The sequence below is a fragment of the Fistularia commersonii genome, chromosome 31 (genome assembly GCF_037954325.1).
Source record: "Fistularia commersonii isolate RoL2024-O1a breed Wild chromosome 31, RoL_Fcom_v1.0, whole genome shotgun sequence".
Classification (NCBI taxonomy): Eukaryota; Metazoa; Chordata; class Actinopteri; order Syngnathiformes; family Fistulariidae; genus Fistularia; species Fistularia commersonii.
In genome coordinates, this window is record NC_141314.1 from 11,202,785 (window position 1) to 11,226,176 (window position 23,392).

The following is a 23,392-nucleotide window of genomic DNA, read 5'->3' on the forward strand; positions in this document are numbered from 1 at the left end:
GTTTATGTATGTTAAGCGTGACAAGGTGTGAGGGTTGGTGTTTCCGCCAAAGAACAGCAGGTCTACAGATGTTCACTTTTAGATCTAGCAATAAAACAGAAACATCAGCATCATGCTATACGTTCTACACAAACAGAGGATTTTCACTAAACCATGACCTTGAGGGGCTCATGGACAGCATGAGGTTTGCCGATTAGCTTAGCACAACAGTATAACTCATATCAGTTAACATAATGTTAGCATTCAAATTCAGTATTAAACATAATCAAACTCACCGCCCGTCATTCACACGCAGACGTAAACAGAGGAAAGCAGGTGAACGTCAAGAAAGACAAAAAACCCAACAAGCTGCTGCGCTAAAAGGGAAAAAAAATGCTTCTACCATATTGTACACAGGTGTGACGTGTCGGAGTAACTGCGGTGCGTTCAGTATGAACACACAGATAACACACACCCAGCGGGATCATTTCAACTACAGGGAAATACACAGAAACAAAATGTAAAAGGTGAACCCCGTCCCTGACCAATGACAGCCAGACGCACAAGATAAGAGAATGAATGAATGAATGAATGAATGAATGAATGTAAAGATAGTGATTCAATGCTGTTTAATAGGTGCTAAAAGAAACCATAGTTTTTATGCATTAAACTTTTTCAGACTCTAATACACTTTCTTTTAACGGCGCTACATCATTCCCGTCAGATATGCAAATACATACACACACACACAAACACACACACGCATTTGCAGAGACAAATAGGAGTAATTATTTGTTATTAAAATGCACGGCTTTCGATTTATAAAAGCAAATGGTCGTGTTTAAGGAACGCGTGCACGGCGGTCGGGACTTTACCGCTTGTTTCCTGCATATGTTTTCCCAGCCCGTATTAATCAGCACAGAAGAAGCAGAATGTGTGAAGTGACTGAAATAAAATGCGGGTATCAAACAAAGAGCTACTTTACAGCCGGTAAAGTGTTAATGGGTTTTATATTAACAACTATTTTCCAAAAAAAAAAAAAAAAAAAGCAACGGTTGCAGTGAAAGCGGCCGCTACGCTCCTCAAAGTTCAGATTAGTTGCCAGCGAGTGGGTGTGTGTTTGCACAGTTCTCCCCGGTGACGTTAGCGATCCGCTAAAGGGAAGGGAGGGGGAAACGCAGCTTGAGGCGCCGCCATGCATGGCGTGCTACCTGTGTGAAGGCCCCGCTGCTTATTTCAGCCCCCTTTTTAGCAACACACACACATACATACACACACATCTGCTCATCAGCACACACATTCATTCTCAACAATTAGTTACTGTGGGCAAAGTCGACCCCCCCCCCCCCCCCTTGCAGCCGCCGCCGCCGCCGCCGCTCCTCCCTGCATCTGCACTGGCAATCAGCAGTTATATTTAGCAGAGGCCTGATGGGAGGGAAAGGGAAAGTCCTAATGTGATTTTTGGTGGAATACAATCTATTGTTAATGGCGTTAGGCTCTCCTTTGATCCAGTATAAATCTTCATTAGGGAAGGCCCGGGTCCCAGGTTCAAGACGAACGTGATTAGGAGGCTTTTAAAATGACGTTACATCAGCCGTCTAATTGGTTTACTGTTTGCTGGGGCAACATCAATCATTAGCCCGGTAACCGCACAGCAAATAAATTCACCCTGCCACTGACACCCTAATGGCAGGCCCTGGCGAGGAGGGAAAGTGAGGCTCGCAGGCTCTCTCTATCACTCACACACACACACACACACACACACACACAGGCGTGGGTGTGTGTTCCAAGGGCTTCTTTCAGCCTCCGCCGAGTGTGTACGCGCAGCGACGGCGGGCGAGCGAGGTAGACAGATAGTGAGAGAGAGAGAGACAAAGTGTTGGAAACTTCTGAAGCTGTATAATGAAAAATCTCCCGTGGAAAACATTAAAAACAGTGCGGGGGGGAAATATCCAACGCAGCTGAACGGAGGGGGAAGACGCGGGGATCCGGAGCGAGAGGGAGCGCTGGAACTGAAAGGGGGGGGATGCTGATGAGTGCTTAGAGGTGAAAGAGAGATATTTGGATAGAGGGAGAACAATATTGAGATGAAATTGCAAATTGCCACGTCTCCCCCTGCCAAGACTGGAAATCTAATGGGCGCAGAGAGACTCCCTGGCTTGGAGCGTCCATTAGAAGCGAGCCTAAATGACTTTAGAGTGGCAGCCTGGCACGCCGAGCGCTCGCCCCGGCTGGGCGCGAGATAAAGGTGAGGAAATGAAACCCCTACAACCGGCAACTGTTTATGCATGTGCTGCTAGAGGGCAAAATGTCAACGCAAGCATGTGTGTATGTTTGTATGTGTGTGTGTGTGTGTGTGTGTGTGTGTGTGTGTCCAGTTGTCATGTAGAGAGTGGACGCTGGGAAGGAAATGAACCTTACCAAGCCAGGCAGAAACTGACCACAGTGAGATAATCCTCAGGAAGCTGCATGCTGTGTGTATGTGTCCTTGTAGGTTTGTGTTCCTAGTGTGTGTGTGTGTGTGTGTGTGTGGCTGAAAAGTAGTCCACCATTACCAGAGCTAACAGGTGGACAGACATGACTTGTGTTCTCAGTGAAGCGTGACAGCCGAACGGGAACGGGACGCTGTTGCAGCGGATTGGCTGGGAATTGGATCCGCGAGTGTTTATGTGGGAATAGCGTCCGCCTCGGAGCACCTGTCGGGGAAGCGCTACCTCCCGGAACGGCGGACGAGCCCGGACGGCCAAACGGAGCATGGCGGATCGCTCCTGGAAAGAGCTAGCGTTAGCGCCGACTCTCACCATTCATTATGCATGGGGAAGGCTCGGGTTATTTTTAGCGCGAGCCTCCTCCGAAGCGGCCGGCTCTCGGCCGCCGAGGAAGCCTCCTCAAGTCACCGCTAATCCGATGAATGTTTAATGGCTGCGTCGAAAAAGAATCTGCAGAACAAAGACGCCAGCAGGTTTCTTATGTAAAGGTGACATTTGCACAGGGGATGATTTTTCCTTTAAAGTGTGTTTGTGCATGTGTGTGTGTGTGTGTGTGTGTGTGTGCGCGCATGTCTTTTCATAGAATGTTTGTTTTTGGCAGAATGCAGTGACTCTTCTCGAGCAGATTATTGCCTCCTAATTAGACAGAGATGACTAGCCAAGGCAGAGGCGGCGGATGTGTGTGTGCGTGTGTGTGTGTGTGTGTGTGTGTGTGTGTGTGTGTGTGTGTGTGCGTGCACAGATCCATGTCTTCAGATGTTTCCCCTTCCCTCTCCGTGCTCCTATGTGTAATACGTGAGCATATCATAATGGGGTTTGTGCAAATGAAGCCTCTCTTTTGCGAACACGCGTGTCTTTGTGCGAGAGCGGGTTTCACCTCGAGTTCTCCTTCCGCCGCGCTCAGCCTCCGCGCTCCGACAGGAATGGCAAATGAGGGGAATGTGATATTCCGAGACAAAGGCCACGCGAAGCGACGACACGTGGGAATATACCACCTTAAAACACGGGGAGCATAGCAATTAGCATGGAGACGGGGCGCTTGGAAAACAAGGAGCTGGTAGCATGACGCTTGGAAAAGAGAAAGGTGGGAGAAGAAGGGGGGGATATGGGGCGTGAAATGAAGAGATGGAGAGACAGAGGGAGGGCTGGTGGGTTGTGGGGGGGGGGGGGGGGAGCTGAGCGCTGCAATGATCCCATCCAACTGCTGAATGGGCATTTCTGTCCTGTACACACACACACACACACACACACAGATGCACGTCCGACCCCACCGCTTTTCTCTGTTGACCATAGAAAATGTCAATAAACAGTTTGCCTATCCAGGACTGCAAAACAAACGGCCTCGGCCCGCTCCCGTCGCCAGTTGGCCACACACACACACACACACACACACACACACACACACTGTGAGATTAATACGGCGTGGCGAGCCCCTGCCTCTCCGCGATGTGCGCTCACACCGTGTGATTCAGAGGGGAGCGGGGTTAGCAGACAGGCTAATTCTCCTCTATGAATGAGCTTCCTTTGAATCCAGGAACATAATGAAGTTCCAGAGATTAGCCGGCTCCCGGCTTTGGCCCCGCTCCGCAGCCACGGGGGGGTCGCACGCAAAACTGGGTCGAGCGAAAACAGTCAAAGGGGCCGGAAACAAAGACCGGCTCTGCGGAAAATGTCTCTCCGAGCGCTTTTTAAGTGAGCCTTGGAGGGCGTGGACAGGAGGAGATCCGCTGGAGTGCTGGGATTTGCTCAGCTGCTTTCTAATTGCTCTTTTTCGCCGCCGCGTGTTTTGTCTTCTGCCGGCGAACACCGGTGACCTCTGGGTGGTTCTTCACCGGCCGCAGCTCCAACGCTCCCATCTTCATCCACCGCAGTGTTTACCTCGAGTCTCCAGAAGGTGTCCGCAAGAGAAGATAATCGCAACCTCTTTGGATTTTAGCGTCCTCCTGCTAACCCTGTCTTCTCACACCATCCATAAACCTCCTCTCTGGTCTTCCTCCAGACCTCAGCTCCTTCTACCCGGATCTCCACCATCCCTCCTCTGCTCATGTCCAAACCATGTCAGGTTGACCTTTATCTCCAGAACATCTAACCTGCACCTCTTCATCTCCGTGGCCTCGGAGGATCATTTGTTTTTATCCGAGGTCTTTGGTTTCCGTACGTGTTACTTCTCTTGGGATGAAAATAGCAAGCAAAGCGTCTGATGATGCTGGAAAAACAGCCGTCTCCCCGCAGCATCTTCATTCCAGGAGTTGTGGGCTCACACCCTGGAATAATCCAATCCTGTAAACCCAGGATTTGCTGTGAGGCGGCTGAGCAGGTAACACCTCCAGAACAGATGTACGGAAAACATACATATAAGTCGCAAAATCAATTAGCGCAGGATTAATCTTCCTCTTCGGTGACGACCTGCTGCCGACAGAGCCGAGGTTAAAGCGAGCGGGAACTCACGCTTCGCAAGGACGACGTTCGTTCGAGGCACTTTTAGGGTTCCTGTCTGCTTTTAGACGCTACAGTTCAGTGTCCAGCTCGGTTCCAGGAAGTCACTTTCTCCAGAGGAACCTTCTAGATGTGCCGTGAAGGACACGGAAACGAACCAGAAGAAGGGGAAGACGACACGGACGCTATGGAGGTGGAAGCCGCCACGTTGTTCGCGGCATGATGACCATGGACTTTCAGATGGTCGAGGTGTTTTTATCTTCTCCCTGCACTGTGAGGAACCCCGTTAGCCATTAGCTAACTTCTCGCTTGTTCTGGCCAAATGGAGATGTTCCTCAGCGAGCCCTGGAAACCCCTCTGAGGCGTCGCAGGCCAGAAGGGCTCGGACCTTCCCAAGTTTCTGTCCGTTTTGTCCCAAGCAAACATCTGACCAGTGTCCACAGTAGTTTTTAAATATGGCGCTCGGTAGGAAGTGTCTTCTGATGGGCGTGGCCTCTGGGTTCCACCAACGAGCGAGCAGGAGGAGTTCCTACCCCTGTTTCTACAGAAACGAGCGTTCGGTTCTGCGCCGCCGTTGATGCTCTCCGAGCAGCGGGCTATTTGTATGCCATCCCATGATACCTCCTATCAGGGAGGGGCATTTATTATTCATCCGGCTTTAAATGAAAATATAACCTGATCTTTACCCCGGGGAGGGAAAATGAACGATGACACCTCGCCTTTATCATTTTTTTTTTTTGTTTGCTAATTGAAATGGGCTAAAAGTCACTAAAAAAGGATGATTTCCCGCTAAGACGCCCTGCTAGCAGCACTTTAATTGCGTGGAGATCAAATCAAGCTCTTCACCCGTAGCTAAAGACGGAAAAACAAAATGCAAAAGCCACGTCAGAGGGAGGCGCGTATCGCTTTGCGCTCTGCATGTATGATGCAGGAGCATCATATGATGAAGATCACACGTTCCTCCGCCGGGGTGTGACCACGCCTAGAACCGCATGCCTGAGTGTGTGTGTGTGCGTGTGTTTCTCCTGAGAGCGTCTTTGCGTCGGCGAGCAGATGTTTTGTGTCTGTGCGGCGGGCCGAGGTTAGACCCCCTCCTCTCTCCGCTCGCCGAGGCCACGCCGGTGACACCTGCGTCCCGGCGGCGGCGGCGGCGGCGGCTAGGAATCAGGTCACCTTCCAAACAGCTGGAGCTGCGAGGGAGCTCTGAACAAACATCCAGGAGATGAGGATGTTTTTAAAGCTGTTAGATGGTTGCCAACCCGTGTGTGTGTGTGTGTGTGTGTCCGGTTAAAGAGGACAATGGCTTACGAGCGGCGCTAAGGTTCACGCCTCCTCCTCAAAGCTAGAAGGTCCCTGCTTGGATTCCCATGGAGGTCTTCTTGTGTGGAGTCTCCATGTTCTCCCCATGCCTGCGTGGGGTTCCTCTGGGTTCTCCAGGTTCCTCCCACAGACCAAACACATACATATACATATATATACTGCTCAAAAAAATAAAGGGAACACTTGAACAACACAATGTAACTCCAAGTCAATCACACTTGTGTGAAATCATAGTGTCCACTCAGGAAGCAACACAGATTCATTTGGACTTGTTTTAAGGACATTACATCAAAGTTGGATCAGCCTGGAGTTTGTTTTTACACTTTAATTTTGAGTGTGATTCCTAATCCAGACCTCCATGGGTTGATACAATTGATTTCCATTGATCATTTTTGTGTGATTTTGTTGTCAGCACATTCCACTGTGTAAAGAGCAAAGTATTTCATAAGAATATTTCATTCATTTAGATCCAGGATGTGTTTTTTAAGTGTTCCCTTTGTTTTTTAGAGCAGTGTATATATATAAATATGTATGCTCTATATGTATGTTCTATGTTCTATTCTGTATGACATGTGAATGAATAGTAGTTGGCAACTTGAATGACAAGAAATCACCATGACCTGGATGATTGAGAACCTCCACAAATATTCCTGTAATTGTGCCAGGGTGAGGAAAAATGACATTTTGTATTTTTCTGGATGACGTGTAAATAAGGATCAGGATGGAAATACTTTATCGATCCCCTTGGGGCAGAGGTGTCCAAACTTTTTGCCGAGAGAGCCATATTTGGTGAGGTGAAAATGTGCGAGGGTTGACCATTCAGCCTAACATTAACATTAAATGCAAATGTAGTATTTCATCAATGTTTTCATTATAAACGGCATACTTTTCATGTCTTAACACAGATCTAAAGTTTTTACCCAAATCGCTGTCTTTCATATTTGAACACCACAGAAAATGAGGAAAAATTCTGTCTGGAAAACTTTTTAGAAAGATTAAACATAACATATTATTCACTATTAAATGCTCACTATGAGCTCCTACATTCAAAAAATGTGAAGAGGAAAATAACACTCATCGTGATATTATTCAGAAGTGGCAATCACTGAGGACCAAATGAATCCTTGTGTGTTGCTGTGTTTTTCACAAATTCAATTTTAAACCCAAAAATATGAAATAGAAAAACGGGCTTCCGGACCCAATTCGATTTTATTATTGATTTCATGACAGAGGCTGCGGGCCGGTGTCAGTTTGACCGCGGCCGCATTTGGCCCGCGGGCCGGACCTTTGACACGCTGCCATCGGGGATATTCATTTGACACAGCGGCGCAACATTACCATAAATCTGAATATTATTCAGAATGAAAGAGTGAATGTTTGTAGAATAGTATAGAAAACAAGAGAATAAAATATTCCTTGAATCCCCCCACGGTGGGGAAAATTAAAATTTTGTATGTCCCTGTATGACGTGTGAATGGCGGCGTGTCTTTCTTACCTGCAATCCAGCGTTCCCTCTCGCTCCGGCACGCCGTCCTGCAGGGTGTGTGTGTTCTCGCCATTGACCGACCGCCTCACGAAGGCGTGATCTCAGGCCGGTGGAGCTTCGTTGCACCCACGCGTCCCTCCGGAGGAACCCGAACCGGATCCCGATCCGAGCGTGACCCGGTTCGGGATGGCGTTCGCCGACCTTCCCGCCCTACCGGTCGAACACATTTTCCCGAGGAGTGCGTTTCCTGCGCCGCCCGGCGTGCTCTCTATTGATTTCCGTACAGGAACGCACGGAGATAGAAATGTGACGTGTGAACGGGTGTTTTTTCCTCTGAGTCATCGGGGTTTGTTTTTCGGCCTTCTCACTCAACAGTCCATTAGCTCGGAGTTGGAGGGGCCGCTATTGGATTCTAGCTGACATGTTCTCCCCAAGTCTGAGAGCGAGAGATGAGAGCGCCTGCTGCGCTGAGTGCTCCGACATTGCCCTCCCGCGCAAACACCTACACACACACACACACACACACACACACGGACACAGTCCCTGCAGGGGAAAGCAAAAGGCAAAGGTGCAAGCAGAGCGAGACAAGACAAGGAAACATGCACGTACAGAGGAGCCATGATGAAGCCGGGCCTCTGGCCGCCTCTTTGCAAGAAAATGAAAAATCCCACCTTTCTCCGCCGTCTCAAAATCTTTTTCCTTTTCCTTCCTTCCTCCAGGAGCGGCCAACCACCACAGTCAGTCCAAGCTTCGGCCGCCGCTGCCCCCGCCGCACAACCACCACACCTTGTCCCACCAGTCGGCCAACAGCCTGAACAGAAACACCCTGAGGGGGGGACGCAACCCCATCCATGCCCCGGCCCCGGGCGCCGGAGACGGGCCCACCACGCCCGAGTCCGTCCAGCTGCAGGATAGCTGGGTGCTGAACAGCAACGTCCCGCTGGAGACCAGGTCAGTTTGTTTCCACAGGTTCCCCCCGTTTAAATGGTTTATTTTGCTATTAAAGCTCATACTCGACACTTATCCCATCGTTTTGATCTCGCGCGACGGCCCGCTAACTGTGGTTTTCCAGACGGAGTCCCACGACGTATGGATTTTAGATTTCTGGGTTTGATCGGCTGACAGCTTCTGGCTCGGCTCTGACTTTGTGTCAGTTTTATTGGGATGATGATGTTTCGCTCAAATGACTGCTTTCAGGTCAGTGGAGGAGCAGATGGTGGCAATAATATTGCTTTTGTGCTTTTTCCTGTTGTGGGTCACTATATTCGCTCGCACTTATTCAGTAAAAACAGACTGATTCTACTTGCTATTTATTTATCTTTTTATAAACACGAATAAAATACTTGGGTGTATCAGGCCGTCTTATCAGACCCTTTATTCGTGGCGCTGATTCGTCCTGAAAACTCCCTCTTTATTTCAAATAAAAGGCAAGTAGGGATTGATTTTATTGATTTAGCTCCAAGGTTTTCTGAAGGCACCTTCCACGTGGAGCAGGTCTGGACCACGCTCTCTCTCAGTGAGGAGAGAGGAGGGACGTGCATCGTGGGATATCCCTCAGCAGCATCTCGAGAAGCTAGGCTGATGCTAATCATAAACTTTTTCTAAAGGAAGGTTTTCATCTCGAGAAGCTAGGCTAATGCTAATCATAAGCTTTTTCGAAAGGAAGGTTTTAAGCCTGTTGTTAAACAAAGAGAGGGTTCCTCCTCAGAAGACACCTGGGGTCAGATACAAACCTCTGCTGGACCAGCATCCTGGTGATCGGCGTGTCATTTCATGCTGACCTCCTATTGGTCGGTTAGCGTACACATCGGCAGACTTTGGCGGAAAGAAACACCACGAAAGTCCATCACGATGGGATGAGGGATCACAATGAAGTGGCTCGGCGTCTCTGGAGGTTCTCAGTCCAGCGGGTCCACCGGGTCCTGGTCTCTCGCTGGCGACAGGACTCGTCCCTTCTCTCGTCGTAGATGTTCCTCAGAGCTGACGATCTGGGTGGCGTTTCGGGCGATATGGAGTGATTTGGAGGAGGAGCTAGCTGCTATGCGGCTACAATCGCTACATCGGGTGATCTCTCTCTCCTCGGCCCAAAGGTTTAAGTCGCTGCGTCTTTGATCTCCTCCAATGAAGGTTGATATGTGTGATGTACAGGTCGGCCGATAACGCAGACAGCGCCGGCGGCCTGACGAAACAAAACAATCGCCCCGTCAGCTGAGCAAACTGTCATTCTTGCTTACCGGCAACTTCAACCCGTTGAGCCTCAGCGGCCGCCGGGCGCTCGGTGTTTAATAAGAAGAATGGACTCAAAGCGTAGCCGCGGATGCTACGCCGGGCAATTTGTAGTCCGGCCGCGCAGGTTTGATTCCACGCCGGGGAGCGCCGGACGTAGCAAGCGCAGTTTTTGACGTTCTATTTCCTCTCCTTCAAATGTCAGCGCCCCGAAGACGGCCGGCGGAAGGTAAACAACTCCGAGAGCGGGCGCGTGGCGAGCAGACCCGCGTGAGCCGAGAGCCAAATCGCACCTTGCAACGGCGCGGCCGAGCGCGATCCGTCAAACGTGGGAAAAAGACCCGTCCGCGGGGACGTCGGACAGAGGTCGTACGCCACTCTCCCAACCCGCATCTTCAGCCGCGGACATGATCCGGGCCGTCGTGGAGGAAATGCAAAGCACACGTGCGCGTTTGTCGGTGCACAAAGAGCACTTAGCGGGGCATTCATGCGGGGTTTTACTATTCATGAGGCCGGGCGGGAGGGGACCCGCGCACGCTCGCTCCCCGAGCATTTACTCTGCGAGCTGTAGTTGTGTTTTTCCTGCTGGGCGCCGAGGCTTCCAGCGCCGATGTTCCCGGAGGAGGTCCCCCAGCGCGCCGGCCCCCTTGCAGTATTAATGAGGCCCGGCCATGTTTAATTCAGCCTCGCCGATCTCGCCCGGCCCTGGTGCGCAGCAGAAGCTACCGTGTCAGACGGCGGCACCTGAGGCTTTAAATAGACGCCGTTTGTTTAGCAGCTCGGCGCTGCCATGGTGATATGTGATTAAGGAGGTTCTGCTGGCGGGTACAAAAAAAAAATTAAATAAACATCAGCTTATGAAAAAATAAGTTTCTTCTCAGAGTGAGATGAAGCGCCGCGCTCCCGGTCCTATTTGCTTTTAGCCCCAAGCCGTGCCGGTGCCTCAAAATGTTGGGAAAGGAAGTGCGGCGAACGGCGAGCGCCACGCGGCGGCTCTCGGCTCCGCCTCCCTGCGCGGCCTCCTGGCTGAGGGCGGGGGGTCGGAGGGGGGGCTGGGACCCGGCTGCAGCCAGACCGCCAGAGCGAGACGGTCGCACCATCTCAGCGCCGGCGGAGCTCATCTCATTATAACTGAAAAAAAAAGGGAACCTGGGAAATGATGAGCGCGTGTGGAACGTGTGCATGCATGCATGTGTGTGTGTGTGTGTGTGTGTGTGTGTGTGCATCATCGTAATCATATGAATATCTTGGCATTCGTTGTCCACTCGTTAGAGCAAATGTGTGTGTGTTTTGGCCCGAACCGGCGGTGTGACAGCGCTGACGGGATAAAGATTGATCACCTAAGAACACCCCAGGGCCCGGATGACTGGCAGAGGAAGAGAGAGGGAGAAGCACGGCGGCGGAGGGAGGGATGGAGGGATGGAGGGATGGAGGGATGGAGGGATGGAGGGAGGGAGGGGGTGGATCTGCGGAGAGATATAACATCGGAGTGGGCTGGAGGGGAGAGGGAAGGAGATAAATTGGAAGAAAGATGGAGAGAAATGAGGTAACGGAGGGAGATTGCTGCGAGGGAGCAGAGACTCGGGACGGTTCACCGCTGGGAGGCGAGACGCCGCCGTGCACGTGTCGGCGCAAATATTCCTGTGCGCGTGGCTGTTTCCCGAACCATCTCGGGACCTTCTCCCGCACCTCCTAGTTGTTGTTGTTCCAGGAGCTGCCGCGGGAGAGGAGATCGATTCCCGACGTATAAGATCCCACACACACCAGATTGTGTATCTGTGTGTGATCGTGGAAGCACCAAGACCTCCTGCAGACGGAGCTCTGTGAGCTGAGCGCTACATGTGTAGCGCTACATTTTCGCCAACGCCAGAAAAAGTGCATCCCGGAGAGGTTCTCGGGATTGTCTGAGAGGTGAGACGGGTGAAGATGATTTAAAGAGGCCTGTTTGTGGCGTCGTTCAGTTATTTCTGCTGTCGAGCCACGACGGCCCGTCCGATCCCGTGCCTGGATTTCAAAACAAAAGCCCGATCTCCATTTCTGCATGTTTCTACTCTGCGTTTCATACGCGTTCAAATGATTCCCCCGTTTTCGGACGGCGGGCTGAGAGCTGCCGCGAGCCGCCGGGACCCGCGTCCCATTTAGGATAACGGGCAAACGGTGATCCGCTCTCAGACCCTCTGGAACTCACCACAGACTGCTCTCATATCATGTGTCCGAGGGTTTGCCCCATTTCAGAAATACACCAACAATCCAGTCTGGGGTTTTAATTTTCTTTCATTTGAAATGTTTTTTATTGTGCTTATTTATCCTCCTGGTCACTTTTAGTCGTCCAGGTAAAGATGATCCAGGAGACGTGTCGGGTTCCTCTCGTCTTCGGGTTGTGGTGCCACCGTACCAAATAACGCAGCAGAGCTCCGGACTGCTGTCGGAGACGACTTGGATTCCGCTCGACGTCGGCTGCTGGGTGCAGACGCGTCCTTTCTCTGTGGCCGTTTCTTTAATCACATGTTCTGTTAGCATGTAGCTGTCAGCGCTGCTGGTATGAGAGATCCTGGACTCTATTAGTTTCTGTCCCGGTCGAGGCAGAAGGCCGCCCACACAGGCCCGGCATCCACCCAGTGTTTCCTGGCTTCGGATTCGGCGCTGATAAATAAGATCCGCCCCGTCTGCGCAAACTGCTGTCGGACGTGAACGCGTGAGCGCAGGGAGGTCGTGGTGACGTGCGGGTGAAGCGCTTTGTTCTATGGAAGATGTGACCCGGGGGTTTATTTCCCCTGTATGTCATAACTTCTTCTTCTTCTTCTTTCGGCTTTTCCCGTCAGGTGTCGCCACAGCGATTCAACTTTCTCCATCTAACCCCATTCTCTGGATCCTCCTCTCTCACACAAACTACCTTCATATCTTCTCTCACGACGTCCATAAATCTTCTCTTTGGTCCTCCTCGAGACCTCCTGCCTGGCAGCTCCACCTTCAGCAACCTTCTACCCAGATCTTCACCAGAACACTCCTTTGTTCATGTCCAAACCATCTCAATCATCACTTTGTCTCGGTCATACATGTCCTGCACCCGTGTGACAAATTCTTCTTTTCCTTTGGTCTTTTCCCTTCAGGGTCTCCACAGCGAGTCAACTTTCTCCATCTCACCCTATTCTCTGGATCCTCCTCTCTCACACCAACTACCTTCATATCTTCTCTCACGACGTCCATAAATCTTCTCTTTGGTCTTCCTCCAGACCTCTTGCCTGGCAGCTCCAATTCCAGCATCCGTCTACCAATATATTCTCTATCCCTCCTCTGTCCATGACCCAACCATCTCCGTCTGGCTTCTCTGACCTTCTCTCCAAAACATCTGACATGTGCTGTTCCTCTGATAGACTCATTCCTGATCCTCTCCATCCTGGTCATCCTGGTCCTGTATGTCATAACTCAACACTGTAAAGACACAAGGCGGCCATGTTGGACGCAGTCGTCGTCCTCCCCGTTCCTCGAGTAGAAAACGAACGCCCTTTTGTTCCGCCTCCGTCCGCCCTTCGGCTTGTATCGCCCTGCGCTCTCCGAGCCCCCCCCCCCTCCCCGAGCCCCCTTTTGTTTCGCTCTCGGATCTGTATTTTTCCCGGCGCGCGTCCCGACCCCGGTTAATCATCTCCTTTCCTATGGTGGCGCTCGGAGCGCCGTCGCAGGCAGCCTTCTGTTTGTGGGGGCTGACAAAATGAAGTGTGTGCTTATGAAAGCGGCTCGCTCAAGGGGGAATGCAAGCTTTGACTTCCTGGTAATTACCCAGCATGCTCTCTGTTCTGTGGCTAATTGTCCAGGTCCTCTATTCTGTCAGCTGGGAACATGATTGGAATGAAGTGAAAATCTCCCCTCAGCCTTCTAATCTGCAGCCCAGCCTCCTCCGGTGTCACTTTTTGCACCGCATGAATGCAAATGATGTCTTTTGTGGCGTGCGGGGTTCGTCTCATAAAAGACAACCCACATACCTGGATCTTCTTATCATGCAGGGGTTGGAACTCCGTTTCGGCCGTGGCGAGGACGAGGCTGCGTGTGTGTGTGACTGTGTGTGTGTGTGTGTGTGTGTGTGCCCTGTAGCCTTGAGCCCGGCAGCGAGATAGCGGTGGCTGAATCGGTGGAAGGGGGGATGCTGCCGGCAACGCTGGAGGGAACAGAGGAGGAGGAGGAGGGGTTTCTGTCAGCCCTCGCTAATTATGTGTGACGTATCCACGTCGGACCGCTGTCAGAGATTCCACCGGAGTCACAAACAAACACACATTTAAGCGCACGCACACAATCGTCTCTAATGATACACAGTTGTGATTGCCAGCTGCCTGCTATGATAGAGCCCCTCCACACTCCCCTGCAACATAAATCAATGTCAATTAGCTCCCCGGAGTACATTAGACACTTTCTATTCCTACCAGTAATTAGGATGGCTTGTAGACATATCCCCACCCCGCGTCAACCTTCAGCGCGGAGCTCCTGCACGCAAACAAAGCCGGGGAAATGGGATGAGTCGTCGCAGCCTGCGTCGTCGAGTCGCGTCCGACGCGCCAACCGTAATTGTTTACCACCAGCCGCGCCGTGATGGAGGGTGTCAATGGGTGATGAAATGGGTGCAAACAAAAGGCGAACACTGGTTGACCTTGCCAAGTGTGTGTGTGTGTGTGTGTGCATGCACACACATGGAAAGCCCCTTTTTTGCATTTCACAGCCTCCAGGTTTATTCATATTAATATTCATCCAGTGACACCGAGCAGCCAGTACATTTAGATGATGACCAGGTGTTTCTTTGTGAGGCCTCTGCTGAGGCTCCGCCCCCTTCGCCAGACCTCCGCCGGAGTCACGTGACGAGGGGTGAGGAGGACAACGAATGCGGACGGAAACAGGAAGAGGAATCCGGCAGGATACTAATCCAACAATCGGTGGCGTGCGACTATGAGACGGCGAGCAGACCGGCTGAATAATTGATAGAGAGCGGCGAGGAAGAAGGGGGGGGGGGGGGGGGGGCTCCCGAACCGACTGTGCGTGCTCGCTGTGCACGTCACAGTCGGTTCCCGACGACTGTTTTCAGATCAGACAAGCAAACACGTGTGCAGACGCGCTGTTATGAAATCGCAGCTATTACAGACGTCAGAGGGGGACGGAGGCAAAGGCGCTTCTCAGCATATTCTCGCCGCGGCGACCGATTCACCGGCCTGCGGTGGATAAATCAGACGGCGGGCTGCGAGGGGAAGAGGGGGAGCGCTGACACATATTCCAGCAGACGCTTTCATCTCATCCCCGTGCCATCGAGAACGGCGATTTATTACCGGAGTCCCGAAACACTCGAATCAAATGGCTGCGGCTGTCAAAGGAAGCGCTTTGACTCGGGAGAGGAAGCCGTGTGACTCGTGGCCTCCGTCCGGCTCGTGGATTCAGACGCTGAGCGACTGAAGATGTGTCTTAAAACGATAGAAATGGAAACTCCAACAGCCGTTACATCGCGCTTTAGTTTTGTTTTGTTGCGTTAGTAACAACCGCTTAAGTCCTTGACCTGACCTTGACCTGACCTTGATCTGACCTTGCCTTCACTGGGAGGACGAGCTTCAGACGCCGTCCAACGTGGTCTTGGGTGGAGACCGTCAGGTTTTGGTTTGTTTTTTTTACTGCAGATGATCCGTCAGCTCCTCGCAGCCAGAAGGTCCCTGCCTGGATTCCCTCAGGAGGCCTTCCTGTGTGGAGCCTCCATGTTCTCTGGTTCTGGTTCCTCCAGGTTCCTCCTTCCATGGAGGTTCACTGGAGACCCTGCAGGGTCCAGATGCATCATGTGTGTCGCTTGTCTTTACAGAACATGATGTGAGTGTGAGATGGCGAGCGGTTGTGCTCTCTATAAGGTGCTCTGTGATTGGTCCAGGGCGAAGCCCGCCTCTCGTCCAATCCCGAGTGCTCACGTGAACGTTCCTCCTGCTTCTGCGCTTCCTGTCTTAGTCCTGAGCTCAAACGTCCTCCAGAACCAATTCTGTCACATTTTCTTTGTTTTGCGTCCGTTCAGAGCGGCTCGGGGGACCAGAGCCGAGAAACGCTTCTAAATCGGCGTCCGCGGTCCAGGCCTGGTCTGACATCACGGAAAGGCTTCTTAGTAGAACGTCCTCGGTCTGAAGGTCCGCATGATCTGAGCGTGGCCTCTGCCTCGCCGGTCCGCCGGCTCAGGCTGTGTGGGAAAGCACAGACGTGTCTTCGGCCTTGAAAGGCTCCTTCAAATACTACGTTTTGATTTCCTCCTCAAAGGTCTCATCAGAAAGGACGGATGAGCGGAAAGTGTTTTATTTTTGTTCTGAACAAACGAGCTCAGGCGTAATTAGAGGGAGGAGATGCTACGGGACAGGAGGGCGCCGACGCCTCTGTGAAGCCGAGCAGATGAAAACTTTGGAAGTTGGTAAAGGAAACGGGACGCAGAAGAAACATGGTGGGTCAGCAGGAGCGGCAGAGGACAACGGGGAGGGTCGGCGAAGGCGACGACGGTTCAAATACCACGTCCGAGCTTTGCCCCGATCGACGCCGGAGGAGGAGGAGGAGGCGCAGATCCTCCATGACCGTTAGGAGGTCCTGGAAGGTGCGGCGGGCGAGATGATCAATCATGTTTCGCCGCCGGTCTGACGGCGAAGGTCCATCAGGAGGAGAAAATCTGGACCGCCGTCTCCGATCTAGACTGACCTTCTCTTTCTCCTTTTCCATCCTCAGGCATTTCCTCTTCAAGACGTCATCAGGGACCACTCCTCTCTTCAGCAGCTCTTCCCCCGGTTACCCCCTGACCTCGGGGACGGTGTACTCGCCGCCCCCTCGCCTGCTACCCAGGAACACCTTCTCCCGCTCCGCCTTCAAGCTGAAGAAGCCATCCAAGTACTGCAGCTGGAAGTGCGCCGCCGTGACGGCCATCGCGGCGGCGGCGCTGCTGGCCATTCTGCTGTCCTACTTTATCGGTAAGCGCACCCGCACGCGGGATCACTCCTGACGTGCTTTAATTACATTTTATATCTTCTAATTAGGAGACGTCTTCAGTTGGCAACCCGTACACACACACACACACACACACCGTCTGGATTAGACTCTGACGAACACGATCTCCATAGGTGCCCTGGCATTCATTGATTCGTTCAAAATGAGCAAACTCTCGAGTGAACGGCTCCTCCATTGTCGCGCCGTCAGAGGAGCGCCGGCCTCCTTCGGCGTCGGTGGTCGCAAACAAAGAGGAAGCTGCCGGGACTGTTTCCGCGAGCAGGTGTCAGTCGGCGAGGCGCACCTAAGGGACTCGGCGGGGAGGCGGATGTTTGGCTTTTTCAAGTGATCGGAAGCCAGAAAAGCGAAGCGATGCTTCAAGGAGCGGCTGGCGCTCGGCAGAGAGGCCGGACCGGGTTCTTCACTCCAGATCCCGAGTCCTCCTTCGAGAGGGACGAGGCTCAAAGAGCAGACAGCTTCACTCGATGCAGGGATTCCAAACTATTCCTGCAGCCAGCGGTAAATACAGTGACAGACATCGAATGCACTCGCAGGAGTTTCTTCTTCTTCTTCTTCTTCTTCTTCCTCTTCTTCTGGTTCCTTTCCTCCGGGCTGCTCCCCTCAGGGGTCGCCTCAGCCAATCACCTGCCTCCATCTAAGGCAAACGTTAATCCCCATCTGGACGGAGCCTCCTGTTTGTCCTCCGCGTTCATTTCCTGCCTAATCCCCTCTGTTGGAGGGGGGCTCGGGGATGCGGAGCAAGGAGAGCAGTACCGCTGAAGCTGTGAGGGGAGGTGTTGCTCGGTCTGCTCCGTCCCGACCAGGGAAGGAACAGAGAAGAAGAAGAAGGCACGCCGTCGGTTTACCCTGGGAGGAGATACATGTGCGTTTAATGGTCGCTCAGACCGCCGCCGTCTACTGCGTCGCCTCTACGTTTTCGACGATCTCCTCCTCCGGCGCGGTCTTTGTTATCGCAGGGAACTCTGTGGCGCCCTCTGGTGGAAGTACGGTGGAAAACCACGGCAACGTAAAGCCGTCATGGACGCCGGTGATGCTTGACGTTTGAAAGGCACGTACCGGTTTACCCACCTCACCTGAGCCTTCACCTCTCCTCTGCATCTTCACCTCCATCCCTCCATCCATGAACCTCCTCTCCGGTCGTCCTCTGCACCTCCAGCCCGGCAGCTCCAGCGTCCACGTCCTTCCACCCAGATCTCCACCAGCTCCAAACCATCTCAGGGTCATTCGAGCCACGAGACGGTCCCACGTGTTCTTTTTATCGTACGGCCTTTCATTGCCAAAATAGGCTGTTTCCGATTCACGCTCGATTTATTTTGGTGTGTGTGTGTGTGTGTGTGTGTGTGTGTGTGTGTGTGTGTGTGTGTGTGTGTGTGTACAAAAGAGTGAGAAAAAGGGAGGCAGATGTGTCAGAGGGCCATTGATTGCCCTCTTACCCCCAGAGAGGCAGCCTAACAGATGGGGAGATCTTAGCAAACAGCGGCATCAGCAGAAAGAACAACCCGCTTATCTCCACTTCATCATTTATTTATGTACATTTTCATGATGCACGCTTATTTTTTTTAACTTATATTTTTACAGATAGGAGCGAAACTTGATGTTGTCCGAAAATGGTACACGCTTTTAAACTGGCGTGCACTTGTGGGTGTGAGCGTGCACGGTGGTGTCCTTGGAGCCGGTGTGTGTCCTCCAGAGCAGATCGAGGGGCGCAAAGGCCGATCCGCCCTCTCCTGGGCTTTGGACCTTCACGCCGTGTATTGACGTGCTGGTCTGGGCTGGAGGAGGAGGAGGAAACCTCCATGGAGTCGCTGAGACTGGACACTCGGGCCTCCGGGGGGGTCGATGCGGACGCCATCAGCAGCATTGTCAGTAACAAAATGCTTGATCACCTGCAGAAACCTGCACTTTGTTGAAGGAGGCCTCACCTGTGTTAATGTCATAATGACGATTTGGATTATTTTAAATGGTATCGTCAGCGTATAAGCGTATCGTTTATTCGTTCTCTGCACTGCTTATCCTGCAGTCAGGACCTGCCAGGGTCAGTCAGGGTGAGGTTCACCCCGGCCTGGTCTGAGGGCCACATATGGAGACGTCCAACTATTCACCCTCTCAGTCGTACATCTTGGCGATGCAGAGTCTCCAGTGAACTTCCTGCATGTGTCTGGACTGTGAGAGGAACCTGGAGAACCCCGAGGAACCCCAGGCAGACACACACAGAATCCAACCAGGGACTTTCTTGCTGCGAGGCAGAAGTGCTAACTGCTTCTCCACCCAGTTGTGGTTGTACAATATGAATCTTCTTCTCCTTTGGGCTTTTCCCCACGGAGGTCTCCATGGCGAATCCACCCTCTCCATCTAATCCTATTCTCTGTATCCTCCTCTCTCACTATGTCCATCGATCTTCTCTTTGGTCTTCCTCTAGACCTCCTGCCCGGCAGCTCCACCTTTAGAAACCTTCTACCCAGGTCCTCACCATGGTTTGGACATGAACAGAGGAGTGAACAGAGTTCGTGTCCAAACCATCTAAGTCATCACTTTGTCTCGGTCATACATGTCCTGCACCCCTGTCACAAATTCTTCTTCACCTTCAGGCGTCACCACAGCAAATCCACCTCCTCCAATTAACCCGATTCTCTGGATCCTCCTCTGTCACACCGACTACCGTCATATCCTCTCTCACGACGTCTATCAATCTTCTCTTTGGTCTCCCTCTCGACCTCCAATTCCAGCATCCATATATATTCACTATCCCTCCTCTGTCCATGACCCAATCATCTGAGTCTGACCGTCTCTCCAAAACATCTCCCATGTGCCGTCCCTCTGATGGACTCGTTTCTGATCCTCTCCATCCTGGTCACTCCCAAAGAGAACCTCAGCATCTTCATCTCTGCCACCTCCAGCTCAGCCTCTGTCTTTACATCATTGTTACTGTTTCCAGGCCATCCGGCATGGCTGCTCTCACCACTATCTCCTCCACCTTTCCTTTCCTCCTGGCTGATAGTCTTCCATCTCATGGAACCCCTGACACTTTTCTCCACCCATTCCAACCTGCTTGAACCCATAATATTTTGCATTGAATGAATTTGCAGCAACAGTTGCTCATACCTTCTCTCCTGATAACAAGTATGCTTTGCTACATAATCACCCAACACAGTCGGCCCACCATGGCCGACATGACGCCGTACTGCGATCGTAAAATCCGCCGGCGCCCGGATCGCTGCACGTGCGCGATACGCCGTCCGTGCCGAGCGCCGCTTTGACGGCCCTGCCAGGACCGAAGCCGGATCCCTGCAGCTGTAACCGAGGAGCGGGTTTCAGTTGGACGGGTTCACCGCTCAAATGGGGGGGGGCGCTTTGTTTGTGTAGTGTGTGTGTGAGTGTGTGTGTGTGTGTGTGTGTGTGTGTGTGTGTGTGTGTGGGAGACCGAGCCAAGCACTCGCAGGGAGGGAGAGGGATTGTGCACAGCACCCAGAGCCATACACCGTGAAGGACCCCTCTGAGACGTCCACCCAGGAGCCCGCTCATAAATAACACCATGACACGTGCGCCCGGGCGCCGCTTCTTCTTCTTCTTCTTCCTCTTCTTCTTCTTCTCGTGCACGCCAGCCTCCCTCGGCGCGCCCTGCGGGATGCCTTCCCGCACAATACACCCCGATGTCGCAGAGTGAGAACCCTCGGCCTTCAAAACCAAACCGAAATTGCCCGACAACGTGTATTTGCGCGCATGCCTGCCTGCCTGGGTGTGTGTGTGTGTGTGTGTGTTTTAGTGTGTGTGTGTGTGTGTGTGTGTGTGTGTAGGCACCCTGTCACTCGCGTGGGAAGCCGGGATGTGACAAACCGGAGCTCTTTGAAGTGTTAATACAGAGACCCGGGGACGAGAAACACACACAAACAGTCACGCAATCTCCAAAGAAACCGGCGGGCTGCAAAGCGTTCAAGTTCGTCCGTGCGCGCACGCAAACGCTATTTGTGCACAACAAAGGTCGGCCATGTTTTTGGCGGAGTGTTAAGCTCCCGCTCTGGGCAGAGTGCAGCCTTTCTTTACATGTGGAGGAATGACTGAACAGATTGAGGGAGGAGGATAAATGGGAATGCTTGTTCCTCATTCCCCCGGCGTCTTGTTTGCTCGCTCCACATGGAGCGCCCGAGCCAAAGGAGAGGCGGTTGCTAGGATACAGGTGAGCGGCTGGCGATACGGGGGGGGGGGGGGGGGACAGGTCCGTCATTGTGAGCGGCAAGACCTGGGGAGAAGGAGATAGAGGGAAGGCGAAAGGAGCGGGGGAGCAAATAGAAAAAGAAAGAGATGTAATAGAGCCGGAGCAGAGTGGGCAGAGAGGACGGAGGGAGATGTGTCACTGTCAGGGTGTCGATAGAACAGAAAGGGTAAGAGGAAGAAGGATGGATGGAGGAGGGGAAAGCCGGGCCTGATACGTCACTGTCTGCACGCCGCCGGAGGAGAGCGGCGAAAAATTGGCGGGGAAAAATGGATGAGGGGTGAGGACTCCCGGCCGGGGGACGGAGAGAAGGAGGGAGGAGGGACGGCGAGGCCGGACGGAGCCGAAAGGAGAAATTGAGGTGAGGCGGAAACTCGGCGGAGGGATGAGGAATCGCGAGGCCTCCCGGGGTTCTGTCACCTGGAATATCCACAGGACTAATGTCTCCTAATTGATCGCTGCGAGCAGCAGGGAAGGAGGGATGGAGGGATGGAGGACGGAGGGATGCGAACAGGTGGACGGTGCCAGGAGAAGTTAGAGTGGAGGACGGATGGATGGATGGATGGATGGATGGAGGACTCAGGGGAGCAGAGGAGAGCAAAGAGAAAGAAAAAAAAGAGTAGATTAATTATAAAAAAGACGGCTTGATGCTCGGTGGAGACGTGAAGCTTAGGTCACAGTAGGTAACTCCAGGTGGACTTCTCACACGCACATGCATGCGTGTGCGAACACACACACACACACACACACACACACACACACACACACGTGCGTGCAGCTATGCCCTTGACTAGAATGAGTAAACTTGCTAGCGGGCAACGGTGTCACCTTTCCAGGGCGGCGTCCTGTGCCTGAACGCGACGGGCACGGTGGCGTTCTCCACATGGCATTGTCACCGCTGATGAATGAGCGCTCACACACCCATGCAAACACACACACACACACACACACACACACACACACACATGAACACATAATATATTTTTAGTCTTGCTCTCAGGTTGTCTGTCTGTTGATTAAACCGAGCCACATGCGTACACACACACACACACACACACACACACACACACACACACACTCATCAAGTGTGACCTTCATGTCATCAAACTGACCGCCTCCCATCCGTCTCTGCTGAAGTGCTGTTCCTCGCTGATCACGAAGGCTTTCTGTTGCTCTGAGCGCCGCTGAGGCTGCACCGCGTTCTTGGCAGGACGGAAACGACCGAACAACCTGAGTGAAATGTAACGCCAGGCTCCGACACGCTGTCCTGCTGGAGACCTCCTTCATGAGACCTCCTTCATGAGATACCAGATGCTTTTGAGAACAAAAATTCTAAGCGCCCAGCTCCGGTTTGGTTCCAGGAAGTCGCCTCCTCCAGAGGAACCATCTAGTTTTGCTTTCCCACAAGCAGTGAGGATCCGCTGAGTCCTGCACCTTCAGCTTCACACTCCAACTCTGACCAGCGTAGAAGAAGGAGAAGGAGACACGAGCATCACGGAGCTGGAAGCTGCCACAGTGGTCATGGAATAATAACCATGGACTATCAGATGGTTGAGGTGTTTGTATCTGAAGAACCTGTTAGCCACTAGCGAACTCCTCACTTATTCTGGCCAAATGTAGATGTTCCTCAGCGAGCCCAGAGGAGCTCGGACCTCTTCATCGCTCCGTTTCTGGCTGCTTCTGTCCATTTTTTCACAAAAACGTCTGACGAGTGACCGGGAGGAGCCGAGATCCACGGTCCCGCTTCCTCTGCGGTCTGAATGCACCGGGAAACAGACTGGTTCCTGGAGAGGTTCTCAGAGCTGCAAACAGGAGCTTCTGTAAACAAACGGAAGACACGGCTGCTAAAAGAATTCTTTTCACAACGATCTCACCAGAAGGTCAGGGATTGGATCTGCTCCCCGTAGGGATCCAGCAGGGCTCCTTTCCTCCGTGTTTTAATGGCTTCCTGTCAGACCTGCACGTTTTCACAACGTGGCTCGGCTCCAAACCCGGCACCTTGACCCCGACGTCCCCTCTCGCTCTACATGAGGCTCCCCTTCTGCTGATCCCAGGTGGAACAGCTAGAGGTCAGGATGTGGCGCTCATGCCAGAGTCAGTGTGTGTGTGTGTGTGTGTGTGTGTGTGGAGGTGAGGCCACAACCGGGCATATGGCGGATGCAGGAACCTGGGCACCGGGTTCAGATGCGGGGCGAGTGTCTGAAGCAGCAGGGTCTGTCGCACTGATAAAGGTTAGCGTCCTAGCACGCTCTG

General features: G+C 52.6%; 1 protein-coding gene across 4 annotated transcripts in view; it reads left to right on the plus strand.

Moving 5' to 3' along the window:
• tenm2a (teneurin transmembrane protein 2a) overlaps nucleotides 1-23,392 on the plus strand; it is a 209,008-nt gene that overhangs the window by 146,952 nt on the left and 38,664 nt on the right. For all 4 annotated transcript variants that reach the window (XM_086178654.1, XM_086178655.1, XM_086178657.1 and 1 more), the window contains 2 exons: nucleotides 8,430-8,661; nucleotides 16,654-16,892. In XM_086178654.1, coding sequence (XP_086034780.1) covers nucleotides 8,430-8,661; nucleotides 16,654-16,892 — 471 coding nt within the window. The remainder of the gene's footprint in view (nucleotides 1-8,429; nucleotides 8,662-16,653; nucleotides 16,893-23,392) is intronic.